The sequence below is a fragment of the Chiloscyllium punctatum genome, chromosome 41 (genome assembly GCF_047496795.1).
Source record: "Chiloscyllium punctatum isolate Juve2018m chromosome 41, sChiPun1.3, whole genome shotgun sequence".
Taxonomy (NCBI): domain Eukaryota; kingdom Metazoa; phylum Chordata; class Chondrichthyes; order Orectolobiformes; family Hemiscylliidae; genus Chiloscyllium; species Chiloscyllium punctatum.
In genome coordinates, this window is record NC_092779.1 from 25,759,082 (window position 1) to 25,783,853 (window position 24,772).

At 41.2% G+C, this 24,772-nt stretch overlaps 1 protein-coding gene across 1 annotated transcript in view; it reads right to left on the reverse strand.

Annotated features, from left to right (window-relative positions):
- The window catches only part of LOC140464931 (uncharacterized), a 64,569-nt gene extending 63,621 nt beyond the window's left edge, over positions 1–948 (reverse strand). Inside the window, exon 1 of the mRNA XM_072560575.1 lies at positions 526–948. Coding sequence (XP_072416676.1) covers positions 526–935 — 410 coding nt within the window. The 5' untranslated portion in view covers positions 936–948. The remainder of the gene's footprint in view (positions 1–525) is intronic.
- Positions 949–24,772: the final 23,824 nt, after the last annotated feature.

Sequence of the window (24,772 nt, forward strand, 5' to 3'; positions counted from 1 at the left end):
TTAAGATCAGAGAGGGTTAGGAGACACACGGGGGTAACAAGTTTGTCAACACATAGAGCTCTCAGGTGTTTATAGGAATTAAAGGAGTTCTAAGTACCCACAAACTGACCTGAACAAATTTATCAACATTTCATGCTGATAACATTCAATCTCAATAACTTATAGATATTACAAATAAAGGTCATGATATGCACTAGTAAGAACCTATAACCATGAACCTATAACAGCCAATATTCCAATTTACAATCATTATAACTATTAAACACAGAAACAATTTCAAAAGACATGCTTCAAATGACTTTAAATTTTAAATTTCAATGAAATTAAATTCCTCAGATTCAAAAAAGAAGGCTTAAAATCAAACTAGTTCTCAAAATGTTCTCAAATTGAAACTAATGGAGACATCAGACATAGAAAGTGGAACAGTAACAAAAATTATTTTAAATGATTCATTTTTCTTTCGATTTTATCTCATACTAACATGGAATTTTAAAAGGACGCTCACAAAATGCATTCTCTACTTACCCAGTTTTAGCAAAATTTGTCCAGTAGGACATTATTTGTTGACTCAGATCCTGTTCTTCTTTTCCTACCAGAGGTCCTCCCATTATTGGGACTCCAAAGACAAACACAAGTTCATCTCCATGCCCTGCTCCTATCCACTCAGGGGACACAGATGCATTAGGGTGTCTGGTAAAGTAATAAATGTAAACACCTTTAGTGGCTTTAGCCATGAATTCACTTGTCATTACCAGTGGTGCTACAAAACCTGCATCACCAACTACCTCGAGTGCTTGTTTCTGAAGGTGAAATGAACTGCTGTTATGGTCTTTCCAATCCTTGTATTCCCACAATATGGTGTCGGTCACCGTTGCCACTTTATCAGCTGTTAGCTGGAGAAAAGATGATGCGAAGTTAACAAAATCAGCTTGCATTTTGATCTTCTTTATTTGTGGCCAAGCCAAGCTTCCCTCGTGACTGTTAACACCAGCCATGTAGGTGAATCGGTTGACTAAGCTCATGTTTCCAGACAGTTCTTGTGGTGGTTTAGGGAGAAATGAACCACCCACTGTTGGACCGAATGAAAAATTAAAGTCGTGCAACTTCATCGCACCTTTCACGAGCTCTGCTGTTTGTTTCTCCTGCAGACATCTGATCAGCCTCAAACTATCATTCACTGGACAAAATAATATAGAGGCAAGTTTCTCAGCCCAGATGGAAGGGTCATCCAACCTTACAGCCCAGGGTGCAATAGCAACCCCACTCTGTAAAATTGCTCGTTTGAAGAGCCCTGTGTTGAGAGGTGACAGACATTGTAATCCAACACTAGCTCCTCCTGCAGACTGTCCAAATATGACAATAGCCTCTGGATTACCACCAAAATTTCTGATATTGGTCTTTATCCATGCAATAGCAAAGTGTTGGTCAAGTAGCCCACTGTTGCCAATAGCTGCACTGTCTCCTGTGGAAAGAAACCCAAACACCCCTAACCGGTAATTGATTGTAACCACAATAACTTGTCCAAAGTCGGCTAGCACATGAGCCTTGTAATTTCCAGATCCAAGGACAAAGGCTCCTCCATGAAGCCATACCATCACTATTAACAGTTTGCTTGAATTAATCTTTTTATAGGGCACATAGATATTTAACTTGAGGCAGTCTTCATTACCAGCTACTTGACCAAGTATTAGAAGTTCCTGAGGGCACATAGGTCCAAATTCAGTTGCATTCAGCGTGTCATTCCAACCAGGATGTGGCTGGGGAGGTTGGAATCGAAGGAGATTCACTGGAGGTGCAGCATAAGGGATCCCAAGGTAGCATTCCACAGTTCTGTTGTCCCATTGTTCTAATGTCCCTTGAACCAAGCCCAGGTCCGTCCTTCTAATGAGGTCAGTAGATGCTACAGACACATAAAGACTGCAAAGAAGAATTAAAACTTCACAGTTCATGATGGTAAAACCAGCAGTTTTAGTCTGTCAGTTTACTTTGCCATCAATTAAGTAGTCCTATTGAATACTGCCTCCCCTTATCAGTAGAAGCATTAATCATTTGAATGTGCTCTAACTCAAATGACACTGCAAAATGCTGGTTAATATGATTACTTTACAGATTAGATATGCTTGTTTCTTGAATGAGTTTACAATCAAATTGCACATAACAAAGTCTAAGACTTATATTTGCAAATATGTTTATTTGGCTTCACTTAATACTTCAGAGACCAGTATAAAAGATACAGCAGAGAGTAAGTAACGACTGGTAAAGGGAATGCCATGATGGAATCCATTATAATTTTTTAATTAAGATGTACGAATGTTGTTGTTTTAAATGCGGATAATCTATATTATCAATAGAGCTAACAATATTTAACTCAATTGAGAATTACATGGGTTTCAAGCAGGTAGAAATACTCCATTGGTATTGCATTTTTAAAGTGGTAGTTTATATTTTAATCTCTTCTGTGATTAAAAAAACGTAAAACTGCATTTATATAGTGCCATTCACAATAAAAGAAGTGCTTCATGGCCAGTGAAGTACTGCTGAAGTGTAGGCATTATTGTAATGTCAGAAATGTAGGTAAAGTCGACAAACAGCAATGAAATAATCAGCAGATGATTTGTTTTAGAGATGTTAGCTGAGAGATAAATATTGCCCCAGATACTGGGGCAAATTTTCCTGTCCTTCTTTGAAACAGTACAACTCCTGAGAGAAACAAGGCCTTGGTTTAACATCTTATCTGAAAGACAGCTCCTCCAATAATGTAGCACCCCCTTAGTATTGCACTAGAGTGTTAACATGTAATGTTTGGTCAAGACTCTAGGTTGAGCCTTCACCTTCTGACTTAAAAAGAATGAACCATACTCTATGCCTCTTGGTATCTTGAAGCTTAAACGATGAAGTGTTGAATATGACTAAAACAAAAATTCATGTAAATTTTCTTAATATGCAGCAGTAAGTTAATATCAATATACACCAGAAAGTAGCAGTAAGAAACAACTTTAAATTTTTACCCCATATCAGCTGTTTTGACAGCTTCAGAAGCTCAGTAGACCATGAATGGGTAAACACTACATACACTGTAACAAAGGAAAAATAAAAATCTTTGGCAATTTTAAACAAATTTATAATTGCCAATTCAGTTGCTCACTGAAATTGATGACTGTGAGAAATTTTATCCTTTAATGCTTTAATCCCTACTTACTCATAAACTTTCCACACTTTATAACACTGTACAATATGTTAACATGATAACACAATGAACTCTCACCACTTCCAACATCAAAAACAACCTCCATGGAATTTCTGTTAGTCTTGACCCCAGCTATCACTCTCTCTGATAAAATGGTCGAAAATTTGCAGACTAAGTAATGGGAAGTTTAATGTCCAGACCTTAACTTGTGTTTAAATAACTAAGCAACTTTTTATTGTAATGAAGAGTTCATAGAATCCCTACTGTGTGGAAGCTGGCCATTCGATCCATTGAGCCCATACCAACCCTCTGAAAAACATGCTGTCCAGACTCATCCTATCCATGCATTCCTCATGGCAAATGTATCTAGTCTGGACACTGTGGGTAATTTAGCATGGCCAATCCACCTAACCTGCGCATCTTTGGACTGTGGGAGGAAACCAGAGAACCTGGAGGAAACCCACGCAGACACGGGGAGGATGTGCAAACTCCACACAGACAGTCACCCGAGGGTGGAATCAAACTTGCGTATTGCTGCAGTGAGGCAGCAGTGTTAACCACTGAGCTACTGTGCCAGTTATACTGAGAGGTGTGAATCAGTACAGATAACTGAGTGGCTTGTGCCGCTCTTATGAACAATTCAACCTCAAATACCTTGTGATTTCAAGATATTGTTGCATCTTCACTGTTAAAAAAAAACTTAAACACAATGCAGAAAATTAAACACAATGAAGCAAGTTAAGTCTGACATTTACTAGCATAAGGACCCTTTTAATGGCAAAGTTTGTGTTTTTGCAATGCAATTCAACCTCTCTGGCTAAGAAAGGGAGCAATTTAAACTGTTGTATCTCACTTTTTTAGCAAATTGCTTCTAGAGGCTTTGTAAATCTAACTTTAAAATAAATCTTACTTTCTTTTGTGTCCTTTTGTCACTCTCTCGTTACGCAATCCTTATTTCACTTTCTGTCTAAATCGACTCTATTTCACCCCTTTTCCTCCTCCAACATTCTTTTGTTGCACTTTCAGTTTTCATTGATTCACAGACATTTACATCACAGAAGGAGACCATTGGCCCATCATATCCAAGCCGGTTAACATAGATCTGACCATACTGAACTCATTTTCTAGCTTTTGATGTGTCGCTGTAGAAGGTAGAATAATGCAAGTAAATATCCAAATACTGCTTAAATGTATTCCTGATGAAGGACTTATGCCTGAAATGTCAATTCTCCTGCTCCTTGGACGCTGCCTGACCTGCTGTGCTTTTCCAGCAACACACTCTCGACTCTGACCTCCAGCATCTGCAGACCTCACTGTCTCTTCCACTGCTTAAATGTTGCATGCATTTCTGACGCAACGATCCTTTCAGGCAGTGAGTTCCAGATTCCCACCACACTTTGGGTGAAAAGTTTCTTCTCAATTCTCCCCTTAGTCTTCTACCTCTTACCTTTAACCTATGCTCCCTGTTATTGGTCCATGACTAATCAAAAAAGTTTCTTCCTATCCATTGTATCTTATCCCTCATAATCTTATCAGGTTCCTGTCAACCTTTGCTACTCCATGGAAAACCACCCCAGCCTATCTAATCTTTGTTCACAGCTCAGGAATTCCAACCCAGGTAGCAACCCAATAAATCCACACTGTACCCTCTCTAGATCAATCTCATCCCTCCTGTAATGTAGTGACCAGAAATGCACAGGGCATTCCAGTTGTGGCCTAACCAGAACTTTATACCATTCCAAGTGTAACCTATGTGCTTATGTGTTTTCTGCCTTTGCTTATAAAGACATCTATCCCATGAGTCTTCTTAACCACCTTCTCTGACTGCCCTGCTATCTGTAGCTATGCAAATCAATGTCCCTCTTCATAATATTTTGGGATCCTAACATTCTTAGTGTAATCGCTTGGCTTCTTAACTTTCTCCAAATGCATTACCTCACACTTTCCCAGGTTGAATTCTATTAGCTCCTGACCTGCCAACACGAACAGTCAGTTGCTATCCTTCTTTGATTTACGGCTATCTTGCTCACTATTTTCCAAACTACTAATTTTCATCGTGGACATTCTTAATCATACTCCTTTTAAGTCTAGTTTATTAAAGCACTACAAACAGCAAGAGTCCCAGCACTGAGCCATACAAACCCCACTGGGACTAGGCATCCAATCATAAAAACATCCCTGTACCACCAGCCACTGTTTCCTGCCTCTCAGCCAATTTTGAATTCATAATGCCACTTTGGCATGGATTCCATGGGCTCTTACTTTCTTCACCAGTTTGCCATGAAGGGCCTTATCAAAAGCCTTAATAAAACTACCACAGACCTCATCAATACTCCTGGTTACTTCCTCAAACTATTGGATCAAATTCATCAAACTACATTACTCTGAATACTGACTATCCCTGATTAATCCATAATTCAGACAAATTCTGTCTGTCAGAATTCTTTCTAATTAACTCCCAACTACTGAGGTTAGACTGACTGGCCTGTAATTTCCTGCTCAATCACTGCCTCCCTTTTTAAATAATGGAACAATGTTATCAATCCTCCAGTCCTCTTGCACCTAACCTATGGCCAGAGCCAATCTCCTGGGAGCCCTGAAATCATCTTGGTTACCACCATCAATAGTCTAGGACACATTGCGTTGTGGCAGTTAACCACTCATAACATTATTAAACCGACTAGTACCTCTTCTCTCATTTGATGATAATTTCTTCTAATATTTTACAGTCGTCCAACCTGATATCTATACCTGCATCATCCTTTTCCATTACGAACACCAACACAAAATATTTGTTGAGGACTGTGTCCATGTCTTCTCTGTCCAGACACAGATTACCTCTATGGCCCTGAAGGGGCCCAAGTCTTTCCCTAGTTATATTCTTGCTGTTTACATACTTTTAAAACATTGTGGGCTTTTTGTTATTCTACCCATCAGTGCTTTCTCATTTGCTGTCTTTGCTTTCATAATTTTCTTTTAAGTTCCTCTCTGTATTTTTCATATTGCTGATTTTAAGCCCTCTGTGTCTGCCATAAGCTTTTATTTGTTTCATAATCCTAACTTTTATATCTCTTCATTGCCAGGATTCTCCAGTTTCGATCCCACCCTTTGTCTGTAAGGAAGCATTTTTGCCCTGCACTCTCACTATTTACTGTGAATGCCTTCCTGTGTTCTGACAAAGCTTTGTTAGCAAGTAGTTGCTTCTAGTCTATTTGAGACAAATTGTATCTTAACTCCATAAAATCAGCCACTCTCCAGTACAGAACTTTATTCCTAGCCCATCCTTACCCTTTTCCATAGCTTTTCTAAACCTAACCAAGTTATGGTCACTAACTTCAAAATACATCCCTCATAATATGCAGTGCACCTTCACACCTATGAATATTAGGTCCAGAAGTGCCCCTTCCCTTGGAATCTCTACAGTGTGGAAGCAGGCCATATGGTCCATCAGATCCACACCAATCTTCCAAAGAGCTTATCTTATCACTCATCTACCTAGCCCACATGTTTCTGGACACTATGGGCAATTTAGCATGGCCAATCCACCTAAACTGCACCTCTTCACACTTAGGGAGGAAACCCACGCAGACATGGGGAGAATGTGCAAGCTCCCCACAGACCCCACAGCCCAAGGTTGGAATTGAACCCTGCTCCCTGGCATTGTGAGGCAGTGGTGCTAACCACTGAGCCAGCATGCCACCCTTATTGGGCTCTCTATGCATTGGTTAAAAAAGATTACTTGAATGCAATTTAAACATTTTGCTCCTTCCCTACTTTGTATACTAAAACTATCCCAATTAGTAATTGTGCATTTAAAATTCGCTATCATTCTTACACTTGCAAAGTGTTTCGTACAATATTTGTGCTTTTTAAAATTGTGGCCTGAAATGAGAAAGAGCTGTTTTAAACTACTGTTTTAAAAGATTATCGCACGTATGAAAAAGCAAATAAACTGACATTTAAGGCACACATTCTGTAAGCAGTTGTTTGAAAAAGCAATAGTTGAAGTGGTTTCAATGAATTAGAACTGGGAGTTTCTCTGGACAGTTGGAGCTGGAGATGGATGGCACCAAGAAATTAAGGCTGGTCTATGGATTAGTGACAGTTCTCAATGACAAAAACCTTTAGCCTGTAACAACTGTGGAATTAGTTCTCAGGTAACTGAAGAACTTGGGAATAAGATTGTGAAGTATTTTGATCTCCAACTGCTTATTACATTTTAAAACGGAAATAAAAAGTCCATCTTTCCTCCACCTGTTGTTATAACCTGTGACTTTTAATTGATAAGCTAAAGACCAATCTATCACATGGCTTTTGCAAATTAGTGGAAGTATCCAGAGAAAGATGACTGAACTGCAACACTCTAACCAGCATTAGAATTATCTCAGCAACCTATGAACTGAAAACATTAAACTGTCTTACAGCTTTCCTTCATCCAGAACCTATTTTCCCCTGTCTGCTTTCTGTCTATTATGTAAGCAAGAGTTAATAAGAGAATTAGAGTTTTATATTCCAATGCTAATTGTAGTAAGAGTCTAATTACTTGTAATAAATTCTAGTCAAGTACAAACATCTGGTCGATACTTTCTATCAATCTGGCTCTCAAAATTAGGTAAATTGGTGAATTTTGTGTCCTTACTTTAAAATATTTAACCTTGTGATAACTCCAGGAACACCAGGACGCAATTTCCAGTGTATTACCCCAGTGAATCATAACACATTTCTCTGAAATTTGACTGCATATTTGATCCTCTATCTCCCCCTTGACTGGTTTCTATAGTACAGACCCATATTTTCCCCTTTTGTGTTTTTTACTTTCACCCACATGGCTTAATTTGATGATCCTCCTAAGGTGTATTCACTGTTATACTTGCCTCCTTGATCAATATTGCAACCAACTCTGTCCCTCCACCACCCCATCCTCTTCTCTATCTCATCTGAATAACCTATTTCCAGGAATGTTGAACTGCAAACCCCATCCACCTTACAGCCAAAGCCTTGATATGGCTATAGTATCACATGCCCACATGCCTTTTGTGCCCTTAGCTCCTCTATCTTATTCCTCAGTCTTCTTGCACTAAATTGTATTCAAGTTAGCCTTGTTAAATTCATTTATTTTTAATGTAGTCTACATTTGCTCTACCTCCTCGACTTATGAGCATTTTAACTTCTCATTCCATCTTAGCTTCTGCCTGATTCAAGTCGTATTCAAGTTTTCTGATGCAGTGCCAAGTGATGGGCTCAAGTGGTCAATTGATGATTCTGTCAGGTCACTTTGCATGGAGGGACAACACTGAAGGGCCTCTTCTTGCCCGGCTGCAACTATGTCAGCTCCAGGTGGGACAACAAAGAGCCGAGATACCCAACTAGTAAAGTAGCAGAGGCAGGTTGTTTACCTAGAGTTGCAACCCCTGATCTATATTGATATATGCAAGACTGAGGGACTCAGGCCACTGAGAGCCACCCACCTGTATTTGTTTCTGACGCACCTGTCCCTTCTCCCTGTGACTTCCAACCCAGGCACGCACCTCCCTCCACCCTTTCCCACTAGCAACACCTATGATTCTTACCAGTGTTACAGCCAACTCCCAGCTGATATTCCCTTATTCATTCCAGTTCCAGATAGGACTCACTATTTTGCTATGTTCTTGGGTGAGGAGGGATGAATTGGGACCTTTCCTTTACTGAGCTTCCCATCCCAGTTGGTCTCAAAAGGTTAATATAAGGGACCCATTCTCTTGCGATACCTTTCCCTGAGACCAAATTAATTTATGTTTTCAAAGGAGTCAAGGTAACCAGGCTTCCTAGAGTTAATGAAAGATTGAATTTATTAGTTACTGAGTAGGAGAGGAAGTAGTAATGCAACACACATGCACAGAATTTGCAAATGAGAAGTGAGTCCAAACAAGGTAAAAGTTAAAAGATATATGAATCAGGAACTAGGTTTTTCATGAAGAGAAGAAAACATTATGGCCATTATGCTGGGGTTTACTGGTGGTATTGACATTGGTAGTTGACCTTTGAGATTTTTGGCTTGCTAATTCTTGGTATTGGAAATGTTTTTGTAATGTTTCTCTTCTGATGGGTAACTGGTTTCTAGCACTCAGAGCAAGAGAGTAAGTCTTTTATTTTTACGTGTAGTGACGGATATCTAATTGCAGTTTACAAGCTGTGAACTTCACAATGCATGTGTCCCCTCAGATACACAGAACAGGGATTACATTTGGGTTTTAACACTTTTTTTGTGTATACCTGGAAAGGTAAAATTGTGTTGTTTAACTCATGTCTGTGGTCTAGAATCTAACCTCCACATGAAATGACATGCCTAGTATCGCTACCTTTTGAATGTCTTTCTGTCTTTGAAGCTTCTTTAACATCTTAAAAGATGCAACATTCTAAGGGTTACACAAGGAATCTTTCAGCAGTTACTGAAATCCCTTCTTAGAATCTATATTATCAACCTGCTTTGGCTTATAGTCTTTGATTTTTCATAAAGAACATCGTGTCCAAAAGTTCAAAATATCAGGTTGACAACCTGATGAAGGAGCAGCGCTCGAAAATTTAGTGCTTCCAATTAAACCTGTTGGACGATAACCTGGTGTTGTGTAATTTTTAACTTTGTGCACCCCAGTCCAACACCAGTATCTCCAAATCATGTCTTCTTGGATGGATGTGAAAGATGCAATGGTTCAATTTCAAAGAGAAGCAGTGAAACTCTCTCTTGTACTCCGGGCAGCATTTGTATTAAATGATTGACTAATTATATAAGTCAATGGTGCACAAATCCTCACATTTCATACTGGCAACATTTCAAAAGTACTTAATAGACTTTGAATTGCTTTATTGGACAGTGCACTGAAGCAACTTCCCTATTCTTCTCGGAATGTTTTGTATCCAAACTGAAAGAGCAGAGAGGATCTTGGCTTAATGACTTATCTGAGAACCATCTGCACCATCATTGCAATGTTTGTGCCTCCTACACTATACTTAACACTTTAACTACGCTCTTTGAAATGCACCAGCACTTCTCATTGAAATGATGCTACAAGGATACTTTGCAAGTTTAGACAGGCACCCAGCAGGACATCTCAGTGCTGCATTCCAGTTCTCTTATTGTACGTTCACATAGCACCTACATGAATGCACACTGCATCCCTGTTCCATCCTCCTCTGCCTTGCTATGCCTTGTATTTTAGCGCTGACAAAAAGCCAGTCAGCTTGTCAGGGTTGTCAGTGGTCATTGGTCAAGGGGTTAGACATGGAGATGGTAAGGACTACAGATGCTGGAAGCCATAGTCAATAGATGTGAGACCGGAAAAGCGCAGCAGGTCAGACAGCTTCCAAGAAGCAGGAAAGTCAACATTTCAAGCTGAAACACTGACTTTTCTGCTCCTCAGATGCTGTTTGACCTGCGGTGCTTTTCTAACCTCACATCTATTGACAATGGGCTGGACATATTAGTGCATGGCACCGTGTTGTGGCAATCACATACCCACATCATCTGCCAACAGCTGATGTGGCAAACATACTGCATGTGGCCATGTCTTGAAATTGGTGAGGAGTAGTGCTCAGACACAAGGGAGACACCTGTCAATTTGGGGGTGCCAATTTCAATTCCAGCTTCCACCAGTCCAGGGTGCAGGTATGGTTAGTAGACTGCTTGAAACGGTCAGAATCAGAACCTTCTCCTCACGGGAGCTGAAGAGCTGAATGTCAGGCTGGTATGGGGAGCTTGGATAGGTGAAGGCAAGTCAGCGACAATATTGCAGGCACTAGTCTTGGTTGGAATTGGTTGCAGGAGCAGAGACTGAGTATGGGGTGACAGAGAGAAGATAGTGGTACTTACCCTAGCGGAGCAAAGAAGGTCATTGACTTTCTTCCTATATTCCAGACCGCTGAGACCACATTGAATTGGTTGGCATACTCACCCTGTCTGGCAGTGTTTTGTGCCATGGCCTCCCTCTGCTGGACTTGAGAGAATGAATACACCACCGCTCTCTGTACTACTTCATCCAGCAGATCTCCAGATCCCTGTTTGCAAAGTGAAGCACTCATTTTCACTTATCTCCCAGGCCCAGAGCAAATGTCATGAACTGTACACAGCTGCTGTGGTCTGACAATGCTTAAGTTGGTAAGAAACAGCCTTTTAAAGTCAAGATCAGTGCCAAAGATATGAGTCTACTCCAGGGTATCCTGGCAGTGGTGAATTCTTCCACCTACAGTGAGTGGTAGAATCAAGCAAGCATTGGACAAGGGAGGTGCCTCAGAAGTGAGGTGGATAGTTAATGAGGTGAATGCCATGAGGCAGGATGGATAGATAATAAGGCAGGAGGCACTGGGGCAGGGTGGATAATTAATATGGTGAGGGGCAGAGGCAGGATCGATAGAGTGCAGAGTCTGGGACTGTAAGGAAACTTGCTAGGCCTTTCTGAGAGAAGCCTTTCATGAAACTTGACAAATGCTACTCCTTAGTCAAAATGTTGTAAGATTCAGCATTCAGTGTTCTCAGAAGGTTGTGAACTTTGTGTGCGATTTTGAAAGCAGTGCCCTCACTCATCCAATAACCTGCTCCGACTTACTTGACCAGTGGTCTGGTGGATGTTTTAACAGTGACTTTAGTCATTCCCATTAACAAGAACTTCATGGCTGGACTGTAGCTTTAAATCAAAGGGCAGTTATTTTGTAAATTTTTTACACCTCTGAACAGTCAGTGCTTATAGCTATTGACTTAAAGCTAAGAGTGTCCATACAGAGTGCAGTGAGAGGATCAGCTTTCTGTGTTATTGGTAACGAAATAACACACCAGTTAATGAAGAACGAGTTTATGATTTTATTAGACAGTTAAAATCCTCTTCCAAAAAAAATTGCTTAGAACTCTACATCATAAACAGGGAATTATGAAGCCTTGGCAATGATTTCATTTAACTGCAGGATTCAGGTCTGATCAGAATGGAATAGTTATGAGCTCTGAAGATTTTGATCAATAAAGTTCTGAATCACGAGAATAAATCCTTAATAATTTTGAGCCATTTATGAGATACATTATTTTTGATTTATGTGGGGAGTGGTGTGGTAAACCATGGGGTTATTAATATTTAAACTAGTTTTTGTGCTGACAAATTGCATTTGAAGGTCAGGGTGAAGGAGTCCACACCAGGAAACTGACAATTCTGAAATCATTATTGCCAGCTTGTCCAAAACAAACTGGGGCTGTTAATCCCCTTGACAAAAGCCTTGCTAATACCAAGGAGGCATTTCCTATGACACCCTGCTGCTGTTGTTTCTGAATCCACATACTCTTCACATCAAATCCAATGTGAAGCAATAAAATACTTGCCAGCTTGATTAGCAGTCTTAGAGGGGGAAGCTGATGTTGGGAACAGTGTGAAGGATTCACTAGGTAATTAATTTGCCAGACGGAAATGTAAAGGTTCCTTCAATTCAGATGGAACTCACCTTGGTCTTAGGCCCCATATTTCTCTTGGGAATTCCTTCTCCACAATCCAAGCCAGCTAACATTTTTTTTCTCAAGGGTAGGGAGTTCACAGGGCATAGGTGAGAGGGGAAAGGTTTAAGGAGGATCTAAGGGGCATGCTTTTCATGCACAGGGCGGTGTGTGTATGGAATGAGCTGCCAGAGGAAGGTACAATTACAAACTATAAATGAATCAGAAGGGTTTAGAGGGATATAAAGGCCAAATGCTGGCAAATGGAACAAGATGAGATTGAGATGTCTGGTTGGCATGGATAAGTTGGATCGAAAGGTCTGTTTCCATGATGTATGACTCTATATGAATACATTGAATCAGAATTAGGGTTATTGTCACATGTACTAGCACAAGAATGCAGTGAAAAGTTTACAAAGTTACCACATAGAGTGCCACCTTAAATATAAAGGTGCACTTGGCGTGGCCAGGGCGGACTCTCTTTCACTTTCTGAGGGGACTGATCCTTCAATTCTCCTTCCACTTCAGTCCATGCTCCTAGTCTTTTCCACTAGTACAGTGTGAGGAATGAGTGGAGGAACACCCTCATGAGTCTGGTCCTGGGCCTGACCGAGGTGACTATGAGCAGGTCCAGGCAGTGGTCAGTTGAATGGGGTTGTGTGGCCTAAATGTCTGCCCCTCATTCTGTAGTTAGATCCATATCCAATGTTCTTGAAGAGGAACCATATTTGTAGCTTTTTATGTCCATTGGACACTGCATTATTAATCACCAAATGACATTTTAATTTGAATACTGTTCATTTGAATTTTGTAAAGTTGGATTCTATTATGGTGTCCCTTTCAGAGGCTGGCAGGCTAGCACACTTGACTCTGTTTAATTTGGTTTCATTTGAATAACCTGGCATCAAAGTGGCTGAAAGAGCTTCCTTCCAAGGCATCATCGTCTTTATGTTACTCAACAGAAGTGGGCTAAAGGGGGCCAAAGGTTGATCAAAGTGGTTTTTCTCAATTTACTCATGGAACATTGGCATCACTGGCTGGGCCAAATTATTGCCCCTGCCTAGTTGCCCTTGAGAAGTTCATGGTGAGCTGCCTTCTTGACCTGCTGCAGCCTATCTACCGTAGATATACCCACACCGTTGTTAGGAAAGGAATTCCAGGGTTTTGACACACAACAGTGAAGGAAAAGTCCAAGCCAGGATAGTGTATAGCTTGGAAGGGAACTTGTAACGTGGTGGGTCTTCTTATATATCTGCTGACCTAGATGGAAATGGTTGTGCGTTTGAAAGATGCTGTCTTAGGAACGTGGGGACTTCCTGCAATGCATGTTGTAGATAGTGCTGCCAAGCATCAGTGGTGGAGGGAGTGGATGTTTATGCTTGCAGTGCCAATCAAGTAGGCCGCTTTGTCTTGTGTGGTATCAAGCGTTCTGAGTCTTTTTGAAGCTGCAGTCATCCAGGCAAATGGAGAAATTAACATTCCTGATATACATCTTATAGGTAGTGGACAAGATTTGGAGAATAAGGAGGTGAGTTACTCATTGCGGGATACGTAGCCTCTACCCTGCTCTTGTAGCCTGCTCTGTATTTATATGGCTAGTCCAGTTCAGCTTCTGGTTAATGGTAACCCTTAGGATGTCAAAAGTGGGAATTCAGAGATGGGAATATCATTGAGTGGTTAGATTGTCTCTTAATATAGATAGTCATTGCCTGACATGTGTGTGACGTGAATGTTATTCATCACTTTTCAGCCCCAGCCTGGGTATTGTTCAGGTCTTGCTGCATTTAGGTTGTTTCAATATCTGAGGAGTCATGAATGATGCTGAACATTGGCAATCATCAGCAAACATTCTCATTTCAAACCTCATTTCAGATAGAAGGGAAGTCATTGATGAAACAGCTAAAGATGCACAACAGATACTATCAGAAAGAACTCCTGCAGTGATGTCCTGGAGTGGAGATCAACAACGACCACAACCATCTAATTTTAAGGAATGCCTTAAAAAGATAAGAGAGGGACGTTGAAAACCAGAGAATTTATTTAGAGAATGTTAGAGCCTCAGGTCAAGAGGACAGAAGGCCAATGGTAGGATGAAGAGAAAGTCTGATATGCCAAACACCAGAGTTAGAGGATGAAGGAGTTCTCTGAGACATGATAAGGTCTTAACGTATTAACTGAAACAGCTAAATGGCTTCCTAATCTTTGTATCGCTCTTCTCAGATTTCTGAAGACTTAATCTACTTCGATGTTAGGTGCACTGTGATATGGACTGGAAGGTTAGCGTAAACAATTTTATACCACCACCTTCAGTTGGTCCACAATATAAGGTATTTGCATAGATAGGCCTATAAATGAACACGTGAGGGTTTAGATTAGAGTAGTGCTAGAAAAGCACAGCAGCTCAGGCAGCATCCAAGGAGCAGGAAAATCGACTTTTCAGGCAAAAGCCCTTCATAAGGAATGGAGGCAGGGAGCCTCCAGGGTGGGGAGATAAGTCTCTCTCCATCCTGGAGGCTCCTTGCCTCCATTCTTGATGAAGGGCTTTAGTCCAAAACGTCGATTTTCCTACTCCTCAGATGCTGCCTGATCTGTTGTGTTTTTCCAGCACCACTCTAACCTAAACTCTGGTTTCCAGCATCTGCAGTCCTCACTTTTGTCTATAAATGAACATACGTCAAGCCAAATTACTTCCCTGAGGTTTTCTGGCTGGATGGACTTTCCTTTTACACATTCATAGATAATATACACACACACTAGATGGCACTGTTGTGTCTTCGACAATCTGACAGTTAAAAAAGAATCCTGTTAATGTTGCACATTTTAACCCTTGTTTTGCTGTTGTATTGATAGCGTTCTCCCAGCACTGAGCAGGATTTGCTGTTCCTTCATAACCTGATAATATATGACAGCAGTGTTACAACAAATTACAACATGGAACCTGGCCATTTAGCTCAACCAATCCATGAAAATCTTAGCGATCCCAGTGAGCAAGTTGTTCTATTCACTGCTATCCACCCTGTTTCCCAAATTTCTTCAATCCTTTATCCTCTATCTCCATGTCAAATGCAATATTAATGTTGACATGGTCTTTGCTTCAAAAAGTGTATCCAAAACATGAATTTCATAAACTCACAACTCACTGTATAAAGAGGTTTCTAATACCCTCTAAATCTCTTGTACTCAATCATGTATGTTTGACCCCTCATTCTTCAGCTCTTACCAAACAAAACATTTGTTTTATCGCCTGTGTCCCATCCTTAACAGCACTTTACATGGAACTCTAGATTCCTGTGTATGATTGCCTTGCTTTATATTTGTCCTGGATGCAGCAGATACAGGTTAATCATATAAAATATTTGTTGTCAGGGTGCAGAGGTCATTCTCCAGCAGTCATTTTCTCTTCCTACTTGTCACTAAAAATTTGACAGTGGATCATATTGAAACACTGCAGACTGTGTGCTAAAAGTTCTCTCTTATTCTTTATACTGCCCTGATACAACGGACTGCTTATTAAATTACCAACCATGTAAATGTGAGACTAGCTTTACGTAGGCCTGACCTGTAGGTTTGTGTCCTGAAAGGACAGTGGTGACCCAACTGGGTTTTTATGCTAATTCAAAGCCATTTTTACTGATGACAGTTTTATTTTTAATACTAAATTCAGATTGTTAAATAACCCTGATGGGATTTGAACTTGAATTCTCCAAACTAATAGCCCAGTAACTTTTCCAGCACACTCCAAGATAACAGCAGAGCAGCAGCCCAGCATGTGGGCTCCTGCCAGGAGCTCATCTGTTCTGTCTGCTTTTACTGGTTTTCCTTCTTTCACTGTTTCTTTTCTTACCTTAATCTACGTACCTGTTGTGGAGAGTGGGTTTGTGCATTACAGAGGAGAGTGAGCCCACAGTGGTGGAGTTGAGTCATCGCGGGGTGAGTGAGGACAGTGTGGCGGAGAATGACGACCTCTGACATGTGCGGCAGAGGCAAGAGCAGGCAGCCTGTGTCAGCGGCAAGAACAAACGGGCAAAATTGGCAGTGAGAACAGGCCAACCAAGTTGGCAGGAAGAACAGGTAGACCAATCGGCAGCGAGAACGGGTGGGCCAAGTTGGTGATGAGAACAGGTGGACCAATTGACAGGGAGCACAGGGAACCAATCAGCTGCAATAACAGGTGGGCCCAAGTCAGCAATGAAAACAGACAGACCAATCAACGCAAGAACAGGGGACCAATTGGCATCAAGAATAGGTGGGCCAAATCGGCAGCAAGAACAGGCGATCTGAGTTGGTTGGCGTGACAGGCAGGCCAAGTTAGTGGTGAGAATTGGCAAGCCAAGTTAATGGTGAGAACAGGTGAACCAAGTTGGCAGCAAGAACAGGCAGATCGAGTAAGCGGTGAGAACAGGCGGGCCAAGCTGGCAGTGAGAACAGGCAAGCCAATTTGGCGGTGAGTTGGCGGCAGCGAGAGTTGAGTTCACCACAGACTGGAGGTGAGAGCCATAGTGCTCTGGCGGTGAGGCCTGCACTGACTGGAAGGGAGGCCCGACATGGTCTGCTGAAGGACTGTAATGCTGAACTATATATTTCTTTATATTTCTAATTTATTCCTAAGGTTTATACCTTTGTACCTAGGATGGCACCATAAGTGGCGATTTTGTAAGCTTTTCACTGTAATCTTGTGAGTACACGTGACAATCAACCTAATTCTAATTCTGATTCTAATTCTAATTTTTTTTAATTTCAAAAATATACTTTATTCAAAAAATATTTTGATGGTCTGTACAGTTGGTCATGCCATACATATGTAAACATTCCATTTCTTTGCATACAGAGATCAGAATTTATCATTTGTATATACAGGTCTGTACGTTTATCGAACATATGTCCATATATTTAGTTGAGGCTTCAGCAGAGCCTAAATGACTACGTGGGCCCCTTGTTCTTCTTAGGCAGGCAGATGCTATGCGGTGGTCTTTCCCCACCGCGCCTTGGCGGCAGTTGCCCCAAGCTTCAGCGTGTCCCTCAACACGTAGTCCTGGACCTTAGAATGTGCCAGTCTGCAGCACTCAGTCGGGGTCAACTCCTTCAGCTGGAAGATCAACAGGTTTCGGACTGCCCAGAGTGCGTCCTTCACCGAGTTGATGATCCTCCAGGCACAATTAATGTTCATCTCGGTGTGAGTCCCGGGGGACAGACCATACAGCACGGAGTCGCACATCATGGTGCTGCTCGGGACGAACCTCGACAAACACTGCTGCATTCCTCTCCAGACTTCTTCTGCCAGAAGGAGGTGTGTGACAGTCTCGCTCCCCCCTGCAGCTGCTTCGAGGGCGGTGTGCGGTGCGGGAGAGAGTCCGGGCTTGCATAAAGGATCTCACAGGCAGAGCCCTTCTCACCACCAGCCAAGCCATGTCTTGGTGCTTGTGGGAAAGTTCTGGCGATGAGGCATTCTGCCAAATGGCTTTGACAGTCTGCTCAGGGAACTACTCGATAGGATCCGCCCTCTCCTTTTCCCGAAGGGTCTCAAGAACACTATGTGTTGACCACTTCCTGATGGACTTGGGGTCAAAGGTGTTTTTCTTCATAAACTTCTCCACGAAGGACAGGTGATACGGAACGGTTCAACTACTCAGAGTGTTCCGTGGCAGTGGGGCCAGGCTCATCTTTTGCAACACCGGGGACAGGTAGAACCTCAGTACGTAGTGACACTTGGTGTTAGCATACCGGGGATCCACGCACAGTTTGATGCAGCCACACACAAAGGTGGCCATCAGGGTGAGGGTGGCATTGGGTGCATTTTTTCCCCCATTGCCAAGATCTTTATACATCGAGTGCCTTCGGACCCAGTCCATCTTTGATCTCCATATAAATTGGAAGATGGCCCGGGTGACTGCAGCGGCACAGGTTCTGGGAATAGGCCAGACCTGTGCCACGTATATCAGCAATGACAGTGCCTCACACCTGATGGCCAGGTTTTTTCCCGCGATGGAGAGCGACCGTAGCTTCCATCTGCCCAGTTTCTACCTCACTTTGCTGATACACTCCCCCCAAGACTTGGTGCATGCCCCAGCCCCCCTGAACCAAATACCCAGCACCTTCAGGTGATCGGTCCTGACGGTGAAGGGGATCGAGGATTGGTCGGCTCAGTTCCCGAAGAGCATGGCCTCGCTATTGCCTCGGTTTACCTTGGCCCCCGAGGCCCGTTCGAACTGGTCACAGATGCACATGAGTCTGCGCATGGACAGCGGATCCGAGCAGAAAACAGTGACGTCATCCATGTACAGGGAGGCCTTAACCTGCAGGCCCCCACTGCCAGAAATAGTCACCCTTCTCAGGCTCGCATCCTTCCTGATGGACTCGGCAAATGGCTCTATGCAGCACACAAACAAGGCAGGAGAGAGAGGGCAACCCTGCCTGACTCCAGATCTGACTGGGAAGCTATCTGATTCCCACCCATTGATTGAGACTGCACTGACAATGTTGGTGTAGAGCAGTCTGATCCAATTGCAGATTCCCTCCCCAAAGCCCATTTTGGAGAGAACATCTCTCATGTACCTGTGTGATATCCTGTCAAAGGCTTTCTCCTGGTCCAGGCTGGTGTCCAACCCCCTGTCCTGCACATTGGCGATCGTATCCCTGAGGAGTGCGAGACTCTCAGTGATCTTCCTGCCCGGTACAGCACAGGTTTGGTTCGGGTGAATCACCGACCCCAGAGCAGACCTGACTCGGTTGGCGATTACCTTTGACAAAATTTTGTAATCCGCATTCAATAGTGAGATTGCTCTCCAACTTCTGAGTTCCTCCCTCTCCCCCTTCCGCTTGTAGATGAGGGTGATGATCCGTTTCCTCATGGATTCACTCATGGTACCTGCCCGAAGCATAGTGACATACACCTCCAGCAGGTCCTGGCCAATCAAGTCCCACAGAGTGGAATAGAGCCCGACCAGTAAGCCGTTGCTTCTGGGAGTTTTATTCTTTTCGAAGGACTCGAGGGCCTTGGTCAGCTCGTCCAGAGATAGCGGCTGGTTCAGCCTCTCTCGTGTTCTGTCGTCTAAGACCTCCGTGATAGAGGACAGGAACAACTGGGAGGCCGCGCTGTCGGTTGGCTTCGCGTCATACAGACTGGCATAGAAGGATTTGCTGATCCTCATGACGTCAGCCTGAGGTGATTCTAATTCTAATGTGCTCAAATTGAGTCATTCAGCATGGAAACAGACCCTTAGTTCAACTCGTCCGCAATGACCAGACATCCCAATCTCACCCAGTCCCATTTGCCAGCACTTGACCCATATCCCTCTAAACTCTTCCTATTCATAAATTCATCCAGATACCTTTTAAATGTTTTAATCATACCCACCTCCACCACTTCCTCTGGCAGCTCGTTCCCTATTTGCACCACCCTCTGCATGCAAATGTTATCCCTCAAGTCCTATTTAAATCTTTCCCCTCTTGCCTTTAACCTATGCCTTCTAGTTTTGGACTCATGGGTAATTGAGATTTGAAAAAAGTTCAGGAGGATGTTGGGATATATGGGATACTGAAATCTACTTCTTAACTCAAGACATCTGATCTCACTGAGTGAAGAGTTGATTTCCTGTGATGTGGCAACCTCAGAAGATCGTCCATTTGACACTTTTTTCCATTTCATGCTCTAGCCACCCATTGGTCTCTGTGAAGGACAGAACCAAATTCTCAGGATTACATAGGAAATGCAGCAAAGAGACAGAAATATATACTGTTATGGACCAGACCAGACCCCTTCAGAATATTTTAAGAAAGTAGCCTAGACCCTAACTAGTTCCTTACTTTAAAGGCAAACATAAAGTGGTGCTTTCCGGATACAATTTGACTGATCACACTATTCAATGTTAAGCAAAACACATTTTATTTTTTAAAATAATTAAAATACAAAAAAAGAAGAACTTAGAATAACTTTACTCTATTGGAAAACTTAACAAAATAATTGATACGGTAAATATTACTCATTAACTGTTCCAACATAATAACATCCCGTAACCACACCCCTTGGCAAAAATGTAAATTCAAAAACCAGATTTTCTCACAGCAAGGCACACAGAAAGAAGAGAAACCCCATCTTCCAGCTGTAATCGAGGGAAGGGAAAAATAGCTTCTACTTCATCAAAACTTCATCAGTTTCTACTGAGAAAACTAGAAATCTTGTCTGTGAGAGCTGGACCCACCCATTCAGCCTGCTTCTATTGTTCCAAATTTTTAAAAAAACTCAAGGCCTCACAAGCTGTTTACGTTACCACAGACTGATCGATACCTCTCATTCAATCTCTGTCTTAAAAGAAACCAGGTCAAAATACACCTCATAAAGCCACAACATCATCACAATATTCAATACAAACTTCTTCCTATCCTGTTTCATTCAGCCTTAAATCATCTTTTATGAGTGGAGTTAAGAAACATTTCCTCAGCAAAGACTTGTAGAAACTTGAAATTATTGTCCCCAAATGGAAATCAATGTTTGATCAGTTGTTCATTTTAAAACTGAGGCTAATAAACATTTGTTGCCAAAAGAGACTAAGGTCAGATAAATAGATTTAGGTTATAGATCATCCATGATCAAATTGAATATCTGAACAGGCTCAAGAGACTAAATGGCCTACTCCTGTTCCTATGTTCCCATATTCCAAATTAGTGACAGTTCTGTGCTAATGGTCCAGATCCACTGTACTAAGACTGACTGTTGTATGTTTTAGGATGCCACTCACTACCAACTTGAGCTTGGAGTACATTGTCTTAAACATGAGGTAATTGTTTACAAGTTAGCAATCAATAATAAGTTATACTATTAGTAAAATTAACATTGCTCCTAAAGGTATGTGAAGGACTAGAATGTAGGTCTTCACTCCTAAACTGTTCTGCCTTATCCCCACCCAAATCAGAATAGGATCATTAGATTGCGTGGAGCTTAATGTAATCTCCAATGTTAAACATTTCAGAACAATAAAACCTTTCAGTACCTTTACAACATCTTCCCCTAATCTTTGTCCTTTTCCTCACTGTTACCATTTATACATTGATATGTACAGGTATGTTTATCATCCCAAGTCAAGGACTTTACAAATTCAGGTAAGTTGAAGGTTTTGCAATTCTTCCAGAATGTCCTTTCCTCAGAATTGGAAGATTGGTAGATATTTGGTTTGAGAAGGGCTGACTTTGATTCTGTTTTTCATGCTACGTGGTATGTAAAATGCATGTACATGGGAGGACCTTTTAACTGTTCGATATTCTTCACTATAGACGTTGCTCCTGCTAAACCAGACAATCAGTCTATTGCCTTAACTGAAGGATTCTTAATCTCCTAGTTTTCTTTCACAGTGGAACTGTTCCTTGCTGAATGCAGGCATTTGCTCCATTGCATCATATAGGGTACCTTTACTTTCATGAATTATCTTCATGGAAGATGTCTACACTGTTGAAACAGATATTTTTCATGGATTTTGAGTCAGGCAGTTTCCTCTTGACAGTGTCCTGGATCAGAGATCATTGGTCATCCCACCTCAGTGTTAGCAGCCATGGAATCATATGTAGTTCATCTTTAATCCATTAAGCAAATCTTTATTCTCAAACTGCTGACTGATCTGTGTTTAATTATGTAAATTATTAACTTTAACATTTGTTTGAACATCTTTACTTGCCTGTTATTGATGTCCCAATAGTGAACCAAATCAATCATATCCTCAGTCATGCTACTTGAGTCTTGAGGCTGAAATAGTTCCTAACATTCAAGCTGAACATTCTTCCTTATGGATGAAAAATTTAAATATCTCTCATGAACTCTCTTCATATGACGGCAAATTTGAATCTGCCATTGTTCACTAGACTATATTGAACACCAGCCTGAACATTTTGATTAAAGTTAAGTTCAAGTGAGTTGTATTGCTCATTCTTTGTACCATTCTTCTGAACATTTTTGGTTGCTGTCACTTGAATTCTCTTCAATGATGGTAGGAATCCTGTGTAACTGCAACTTTCTATTCTACTAATTCTACAAAACAATTCTCTGTGCCAATATAGGCAATCGCAGTTGATTCTTTCATTTGTGTGAATTCCACTCTTACTCTAGGAAGCCAAATTAAATTTTGTATGGGTTATCACTTAGCTATTACAATAACTAATGGTTCCTGGGTCAGTTATTTTCTGACTGGCTTATCTTTGGACTTTTTATACTCTCTGAGACCTTTTGTGTTGTAGTGTTCCTTGTAGAATACCTGTAATCTTGACAGTTATTCCACATGGACCATACTGTAATTTCTGCACCTTTAACACTGATATATAATCTAATAAGATAGTGACATTTACTCCTGTATCAAGCTTAAAATGAATAAAGTGTCCACTGGCAGGAAAAGATTCCGTCAAACTTGAGTAGTTTGGTTGGATCAACAACTTTGTCATGTTTACATTAGATACCTATTCTATGTCTGGAGGTGCTACTGCTTTTACATTTATGTATGTAAAGCCATTTGACTTGTGCTGCTCTGTAACATCTTCTGGAATTAAACCTATAGTTGTATAGATATAGTATTGTTATTAATGGCTATCTATTTCATGGACACGTGAGGTTGCCTTCCTCCACAACAATGGCATTTAATATTAACATGTACATTTGCAGGCATTTCAATTTACTTTTTGAGTTTTTCTGCCTTATAAATGGAATGGACTCTATATGGTAAGATTAGATTAGATTGCTTACAGTGTGGAAACAGGCCCTTCAGCCCAACAAATCCACACCAACCCACCGAAGCGCAACCCACCCAGACCCATTCCCCTACATTTACCCCTACACCTAACACTACGGGCAATTTAGCATGGCCAATTCACCTAACCTGCACATTTTTGGACTGTGGGAGGAAACCAGAGCACCCGGTGGAAAACCACGCAGGCATGAGGAGAATGTGCAAACTCCACACAGACAGTCTCCTGAGGCGGGAAATGAACCTGGGTCCCTGGCACTGTGAGGCAGCAGTGCTAACCACTGTGCCACCATGCTGCCCACAATCTTCTCCATCTTCTCTCAAAATATATCTGTGAATCTTCTTAGTTTCAGCTTCCAGCACAACCTAAATAGTTTTCTTCTAAATTCAAATCTTCTTTGAAAATTGATTTTAAAATTAAATCAGATTTCAAAATACCTTACTGACAGTTTTTCACTAATCTGCAGAACTCATTAATTGAAATTTCAATAAATTTCTACATAATAAACTATCTGTTAAATCTTGCTTTTTCTATTTGTTTTTAGATTAAAATAATTATTAAAGCTTGTAGAACTTCATCAAAAGTACCTCTGATTTCTTTTATGCCTCAACAAACTATAATGCAATTAGCTGTAGATCCTATTGAATAAGGTATTTACTTGTTCAGCTTCTGATTTAATATCCAGCTTAAAATTCTATAACTTAAGGATTGTTTTTTTTTCCCAGTCCTATGTTTTATTTGGTGTATCTGTGAAAACAGATTTGCTGCGTAACACTTTTTGTTTAATTTTTTCCACTTCAAAGTTTTAAATACTGCAAAGTTAAAAATCACACAACATCAGGTTATAGTCCAACAGGTTTATTTGGAAGCACTAGCTTTCGGACTGCCACTCCTTCATCAGCTGGTTGTGGAGGTTAAGATTATAGCCAAAGGAGTCCTGTATTATGGAGATGTGATATAGTAAACAATCTTAGACTAAAACTTTCATATTTTATAATGGGATATGCTGGTTTCTGTTCTTTGATATGTAAATCCCAGAGCTTCTTTTAAATTACATTCTTAAAATAGCTCATCTTTTTAAACAATAGGTGTGAAGTCTGTCTATGTCAGACTGAAAAATCCTCTGTATAAGTTTTACACAGTTTAACATGGATTCATGCAGTTTTTCAGCAAAATAAAATTTAATTCTGCAAAAACAAATTCACCCCAAAAGCTTATATGTGTGCACACGTAGGAGTGACAGATTGAGTGTGCATGTGGGTGTGAGTGCACATGATAGACTATGTGTATATATGTGTGTGTGTAAACTTGGTTAAGTCTGTGTGTGAGTGTGATAGGGTATGTGTGAGAGGGGGCATGTGTTGGTGTGAATGCAGGGGATGTATGTGTGTGCATATGAGAGAGAGCTTGTGCATGAG